The following is a 7,505-nucleotide window of genomic DNA, read 5'->3' on the forward strand; positions in this document are numbered from 1 at the left end:
CAGAGGTGGCTGAGCTTCCAGAAATTCCCACAATTCCCTGGATCAGGATCCAGCCCCATTCCCTGTTCCCAAGCAGGGCTGGGAATGCAGAGATTGGATCCAGGATCCCACTTGGAGCCCCAACACTTCCAGGATGGAAAACACTCTGGAAAATCCCATGGAATCCCCTCCTTGCTGTGCCTCAGTTTCCCCAGGAACATCCAAAGGTTTCCAGGGATTGGGAATTCGGGGTGGGCGGGAAGAGCCAGGGGAGATCCCAAATCCCCTCCTTTCCCAAACCTCGGGGTTGTGCCTCAGTTTCCCCAAAAAGCCGCATGATGGGGAATCCCGGGATTCCCCCAAATCCAACATTCCCAATCCTGGGAATTCTCCATCCCTCCCCACCCCCTTGCCAGAGCCACGCCCCCCCTCATCCCTCCTGGAATGTCGCCGCATCCCAAGGGAGGGACCCCCGCGGGAAGAGGAAAAGGAAAAGGCCAAACAATGGAGGTGACTCAAATCCCGGGAGACTCCGGGATATTCCAAATATTCCCGGTTTTCTGCTCGTTTCGCACCGCTCAGCGACTCCTTCCCTGTTTGGGACTGGGAAGAGCCGAAATTCCCGGCTCTGGGAATAAGGAAAACTCATCCCCCTGTTTTTCCTTATCCAGAGATTTATTCCCATCCCATTCCTGATTTTTTTGGTTTTGGTTTTTTTTTTTTTTTTTTCCCCGGGATTCAGAGCCTTGGAATTGCCCTGGATGAGGATTCCATGGAAGGCGGAGCTGCCGAGGTTCTCCAGAGGGATCCCGGTGGGAATGGGATCGGCAGCACCCCCATTCCAAACGGAAAACCTGGATCGGGAGCCGCTCGGCCTTTTCCTTCATTTTTGTTAAAAATGGGATTTTTGTCCCCATTTTTTTTCGAACTCCAGGAAAATCCCAGGGCGGCGCCATCCTGAATTTTGGGAGTGCAAACCCCTCCGTTTTCCCAGGAAATCCATTCCTCGGGAATGGGATAACCCCCGCTCCGTGTGGGATTATTCGCATCCATCCCAATCTAGAATTCAAGGATTTAAAGGGACGGAATTCCCGGGGATATTCCAGCGTGGATTTAAAAACTTTGGGATCAGGGAGATAAAGGCGGCAAAGGGAAGGATTTTCCAAGGATTTAGGAGCTTCCCAGATCCCAGATTTTCCTGGGAGCTGCTTCCAAAGCGGGCAAAAATATTCCAAACCCCTCTTCCTTCCCGAATAATTGAATAAAAAAAAAATCGGGATTCCCTCACCTCGGAATGTCAGGCTGGCCACGGGATCGCTTTGTTTATCCCGCTTTTCCAGGTTGGGAAGTTGGGAAGCCCTTTGGAGGAGGCAGCGGAGCATGGCCGGGATCAGGAAAGCCGGGATGGGGAAAGCCGGGATGGGGAAAGCCGGGATAAGGATCCCCTCCCATGTCCCATTCCCACCCCCTTTTCCCGGTCCGGCCCTTCCCGGCGTGGGAACGCCCCTGGAGAGGCTGGGAAAAAACCGGGATCGTGGGAAGGAGAGCTGGGATTGGGGGGAGATGGGAAGGGCGGGAGTTGGGAATAAATCCCTGGGATTCGGGGAGGTTGGAATTCCCAGGGATTTGGGAATGCTGGGAAGCGCAGGGATGGGGAATAAATCCCTGGGATTTCAGGAATGCTGGAAAACCCAAGGATGGCCAAACACCATCCCGAATCCGGGAAAACTCAAAAACCGGGATTTGAGAATGCTGGGAAACTCAGGGATGGGGAATAAATTCCTGGGATTCAGGGATGCTCCAAGTTCCAAGGATACCCCAGGACCGGGATCCAGGGAATCCGCAAATCCCAGGGATGGGGAATCAATCACCGGATCCAGGGAATCAGAGGCGGGAAATAAAATCCTTGGGAGCCAGGAATGCTGGGAATATCCAGGATGCCGAAACACCAGGATTTGGGAATGCCGTGAACCCCGGGGATGGAGAAGAAATCCCTGGGATTCGGGCATCCCGCAATTCCCAAGGATGGGGAATTAAATCATTGGGAATTCAGGGATTCTGGAAACCCCAGGGATAAACTGGCACTGGGATTTGGGAATGCTGGGAATCTCAGGGATTGGGAAGAAATCCCTGGGATTCAGGGATGCTGCGAGGCCTGAGGATGACCCAGCACTGGGATCTGGGAATGCTGCAAATCCCAGGGATGGGGAATGATCGGATCCCGGGAATGCTGGAAACCCCCAGGAAGCCCAAACAGTGGGATTTGGGAATGCTGGGAATAAATCCCCGGGATCCAGGGATCCCACAGTTCCCAGGGAGGAGAAATCAAAACATCGGGATCCAGGAATTCTGGGAACCCCAAGGATATCTCAGGGCTGGGATTTGGGAATGCTGGGAACCCCAAAGATCCCCCAAACCCCGGGATTTGGGAATGCTGGGAACCCCAGGGATGGGGGGAAAAAAAAAAATCCCTGGGAATTTCGGGATCCTACAAGGCCCCAGCCCAGCGATGCCACGATTCGGGAATGCCGCAATCCCGGGAACACCAAACTCCCAAAAACCTGGGAATTCGGGAGGAGCGGCACCAGCAGAACACCGGGAACGCCACACCCACACCGGCAGAATTCCATGAAAAACCAGGAGCGCTCCCTCACCCAGGATATCCCAAAAATAACAAATCCCGCTTTTCCCAAAAATAAAAACATCCCAACCAAGCCGTGACGTCACCGCCCTTTGTCCCCCCCTCAATGTCACTTTTGTCCCCCAGCGGTGACACAGCGAAAGGACCCCGGGAAAGGGACACGATTCCCGTTATTCCCAAATTTGGGATCGTCCCCCCTCCCCCCTCCAGCACGGAAAATCCCAAAATATCCCCGGCGCCGCTCGGGGGAGCGGGGGGGGACTTTAGGGGGGTCCCCAAGTGCCACCAGCGAGGACCCGCGGCTCTTCCAACCCCATCCCAACTTTTCGGTCCAAAATTCCTTCCAAGAAAATCCCAAAATTCCTCTAAATCCCGATTTTTTTTTTAAATTTTTTTTTCCCCCCTCTCCCCTGGAGTTTCTGGAATAGGGAGGGGACACCAAAGGGGGTGGCGGCGACAACGGGGACAGCGAGGAGCGCGCGGCGCTGCCAACCCCATCCCAACCTTCAGGGCGGCCAAAATCCCCTTCAAATCCCCCAAAATTCTCCCAAATCCCGTGGTGTTTTTTTTTTTTCTGTTCCCTCCCGAGGAATTCACACTTTGGAATGGGGAGGCGACACCAAAAACGGGGACGGGGGTGGCGATGGGGGGGACCCGCAGCCCTTCCAGCCCCATCCCAACTTTTAGGATCGGGCGTGGTCGATTTCTCCCTCCCCCCCCCCCACTCAAAATTCCCCCAAAATCCCCCAAAATTCTCCCAAATCCCGGGTTTTTTTTTTTTGTCCCCTCGGGAGCTTTACCACCTTGGAATGTGGAGGAGCAGTAGGTGTCGCTGATGTCGCTGTCGCCTGTGAGGACATTTTCGGCCCGCAGGACGAAGACGCGGAGCATCGTCCCCTCCCCCACCCCTCTGCATCCCCCCCCCCCCCTCCACCGCTTCCCAAAAAAAAAAAATCCCGGGATTTCCCCCCCTCCCCCCCATTGGGCTCCGCCTCCCTTAAAGGGACGCGGCCCCGGGAGTGGGGGAGGGGCGGGGTTGGAGCGCCACCCCCCCTTGGGGACATCGGGAGGGGTTTTGGGGTCCCTGCAGCCCCAAATTGTCCCCAAAGCGGGAATTTTGGGGTCCTCACCCCCCTCTTTGGGGATGTCGAGAGGGATTTTGGGGTTCCCATCCCCCCCATTGTTCCCAGGAAGGGAATTTCGGGGTTCCCACCGTCCCATTGTCCCCAAAGCGGGAATTTTGGGGTCCTTACCCGCTCCTTTGGGGACATCTGGAGGGATTTTGGGGTCCCTACAGCCCCAAATTGTCCCCAAGGGAGGATTTTGGGCTTCCCACCCTCCCCCCATTGTTCCCAGGAAGGGAATTTTGGGGTCCCCATCCCCTTTTGGGGACATCAGAGAGATTTTGGGGTTCTCAACTCCCCCATTGTCACCAAAGCGGGAATTTTGGGGTCCTCACCCCCCTCTTTGGTGACATCAGAGGGATTTTGGGGTTCCCATCCCCCCCATTGTTCCCAAAGCGTGAATTTTGGGGTCCCCATCCCCCTTTGGGGACATCAGAGGGATTTTGGTGTTCCCATCCCCCCCATTGTTCCCAGGAAGAGAATTTTGGGGTCCCCATCCCCCTTTGGGGACATCAGAGGGATTTGGGGGTCCGAAACTCCCCATTGTCCCCAAATCAGGAATTTTGGGGTCCTCACCCCCTCCTTTGGGGATATCTGGAGGGATTTTGGGGTCCCTACAGCCCCAAATTGTCCTCAAAGCGGGAATTTTGGGGTTCCCACCCCCCCATCATCCCCAAAGTGGGAATTTTGGGGTCCTCACCCCCTCCTTTGGGGATATCTGGAGGGATTTTGGGGTTCTTACCCCCCTTTAGGGATATCGAGAGGGATTTTGGGGTTCCCAACTCACCCCATTATTCCCAAAAGGGGAATTTCGGGGTCCCCATCCCCCTTTGGGGACATCGGAGTTATTTTGGGGTCCCTACAGCCCCGGTTGTCCCTAGGGAGGAAATTTTGGGATCCCCATTCCCTCAGTTTTCCCTGGGATGGGAATTTGGGGTTCCCAGGCCCCTTTTTGTGTCCCCAGGGGGATTTCGGGGTCCCCACCCCCCTTTATGGGATTCGCATTCCCGGTGGGAACAGCTGGGAATGGCCCCACCCCCGGCTATTTTTGGGAATTCTTTCCAGCCCAGCGGCTGCGGGAGATCCCGCCCCAAATTGGGATGGGATCCGGATCCCCCTTTTCCCTGATTTCCCCCTGATCCCATCCCCTCATTCCTGCTTTTCCCTCTTGGGGTTTATCTAACCCCATTCCTGTTTTCCTTCTTTGGGTTTATCCCATTCCCATTTCCCCTCCTAGGGTTTATCCTACCCCATTCCTGCTTTTTCCTCCTTGGTTTTATCCCATTCCCGTTCTTCCTTCTTTGGGTTTACCCAACCCCATTCCCGTTTTCCCTCCTTGGATTTATCCCATTCCCATTTTTCCTTCTCTGGGTTTATCCCTTCCCATTTTCCCCGGCCCCAAATCCCAGGATGGGCCACAGCCCCAAACCCAGGACCTGGCGGATTTGGGGGAAATTTGGGATTTGGGAGAGGTCAAAGTCGAGGGCTCCCATGGGAATGGGAAGGGCCAGCGGAGCACGTCCCCAGTCCCGGTGCCAGGTGTGTGTCCCCAGTCCCGGTGCCAGGTGTGTGTCCCCAATCCCGGTGCCAGCTGCGTGTCCCCAACCCCAGTGTGTGTCCCCAACCCCAGTGTGTGTCCCCAATCCCAGTGTGTGTCCCCAACCCCAGTGACAGATGTGTGTCCCCAATCCCGGTGCCAGGTGTGTGTACCCAACCCCAGTGTGTGTCCCCAATCCCAGTGTGTGTCCCCAACCCCAGTGACAGATGTGTGTCCCCAATCCCGGTGCCAGGTGTGTGTACCCAATCCCGGTGTGTGTCCCCAATCCCAGAGCGTGTCCCCAACCCCAGTGTGTGTCCCCAATCCCAGTGCCAGGTGTGTGTCCCCAATCCCGGTGCCAGGTGTGTTTCCCCAATCCCAGAGCGTGTCCCCAACTCCAGTGTGTGTCCCCAATCCCAGTGCCAGGTGTGTGTCCCCAGTCCCGGTGCCAGGTGTGTGTCCCCAGTCCCAGTGCCAGGTGTGTGTCCCCAATCCCGGTGCCAGCTGCGTGTCCCCAACCCCAGTGTGTGTCCCCAACCCCAGTGCCAGGTGTGTGTCCCCAATCCCAGTGCCAGCTGTGTGTCCCCAACCCCTGTGCATGTCCCCAGTCCCGGTGCCAGCTGCGTGTCCCCAGTCCCGGTGCCAGTTGCATGTCCCCAATCCCAGTTCATGTCCCCAATCCCAGTGTGTGTCCCCAAACCCTGCGAGTGTCCCCAGTCCCAGTGCCAGCTGCGTGTCCACAAGCCCTGTGAGTGTCCCCAGCACAAGTGTCCCCAAGGCCGGTCCCCTGAGATGTCCCCAACACCTGGGCCACACGTGTGTCCCCAACACCTGGCAGTGTCCCCACGGCACGTGCCACCTGTGTTTCTCCACCTGTGACTGTCCCCAACATCTGGGAGTGTCCCCAACACCTGGGAGTGTCCCCATGGCACATGCCACCTGGGACTGTCCCCAACACCTGGGACTGTCTCCATGGCACGTGCCACATGCGTGTCCCCAGCACCTGAGCGTGTCCCCAACACATGGTAACTGTGTGCCACCTGCGTTTCCCCAACACCTGGCAGTGTCCCCATGGCATGTGCCACCTGTGACTGTCCCCAACATCTGGCAGTGTCCCCATGGCACGTGACACCTGCATGTCTCCACCTGTGACTGTCCCCAACATCTAGGAGTGTCCCCATGGCATGTGTCACCTGCATGTCCCCAACACTTGTGTGTGTCCCCAACACCTGTGTGTGTCCTCACCACACGTGACTGTCCCCAAGTCCTGAGCGTGTCCCCACAGTGTGTCACATGTGTGTCCCCAACACCTGAACAAGTTCCCACCACTTGAGTGTCCCCATGACAAGTGCCATGCGTGTCACCGCCTGTCCCCAACATGAGCACATCCCCACCATGTCCCCACCACCTCCGAGTCCCCGTGTGCCATCTGTGTGTCCCCAACACCTGGGACTGTCCCCACCACATGTCCCCACCCCCCCGTGCCACACGCGCACACGGTGCCACCACCCCCGGCCGGTCACGGTGTCACACCCGTCCCCACGGGGGTCAGGCGGTGTCTCCAGCCGCTGTGCCACCCCCGTGTCGCCGCTCGGTGTCCCCGCCCCGTGTCGCCGTCCCCGTGCCGCTGCCAGCTGTGCCACCTCCCCCCCCCCCGCGCTGGCACCGCCACCTCCTCATTAACCTTTCTTGATTAACGCAATTAATTCCAGCTCCTCCTGCGCTCATCCCGGCGCGCGGGGGCGGGGGGAGGTGACAGGAGGTGACACCGCAGCTGGAGGGGACCGGGGGTGGCCGGGGGCGGGGAGGGGACACGGGGCAGGGGCCTGGAGCATTCCCGGGATTCCCGAGGCTGGGGGTGGGGACATCACCGCCGTGGGGACAGCGGGGTGACACCGGTGTCACCATCCCGGGGGTGACAAATCCCGGGAGTCGCGTCTTTTCCACGAGGTCTTTAATTCCCATTCGGGCCCCCGGCCACGCCCTGCGCCACCTCCGCGAGGGGGGGACATTGTCCCCAAGGGTCACCCCCCAGCCCGGGGCGGGGGGGACACGCGGTGACACCGAGAGGGGACAGACACGGAGGGGAAGGACACGAGCCACCCCCGAGGTGGGGAAAGGGGGAGTTGTTGGGAATTCTTCCCGTTTTATGTACAAAATTCCCGGCTGGGGGAGGGGACAGGGACACCCAGGGACACCCAGGGACCTCCCCCCGCCCTGTGGT

At 58.1% G+C, this 7,505-nt stretch overlaps 1 protein-coding gene across 12 annotated transcripts in view; it reads right to left on the reverse strand.

Annotated features, from left to right (window-relative positions):
- The window catches only part of DYSF (dysferlin), a 76,437-nt gene extending 72,915 nt beyond the window's left edge, over positions 1 to 3,522 (reverse strand). For 6 of the 12 annotated variants that reach the window (XM_014261146.2, XM_014261145.2, XM_014261139.2 and 3 more), the window contains exon 1: positions 3,424 to 3,522. In XM_014261146.2, coding sequence (XP_014116621.2) covers positions 3,424 to 3,511 — 88 coding nt within the window. In that variant the 5' untranslated portion in view covers positions 3,512 to 3,522. Of the gene's footprint in view, positions 1 to 1,267; positions 1,377 to 3,423 lie in introns of those variants that run through there. The other 6 variants (XM_014261142.2, XM_014261138.2, XM_014261141.2 and 3 more) reach the window with 1 other exon arrangement.
- Between the last annotated feature and the right edge of the window lie 3,983 nt (positions 3,523 to 7,505).

This window comes from Pseudopodoces humilis, chromosome 6 (assembly GCF_049639895.1).
Source record: "Pseudopodoces humilis isolate 2021_Gansu_Grassland_sample_001 chromosome 6, ASM4963989v1, whole genome shotgun sequence".
NCBI classification, from domain to species: domain Eukaryota; kingdom Metazoa; phylum Chordata; class Aves; order Passeriformes; family Paridae; genus Pseudopodoces; species Pseudopodoces humilis.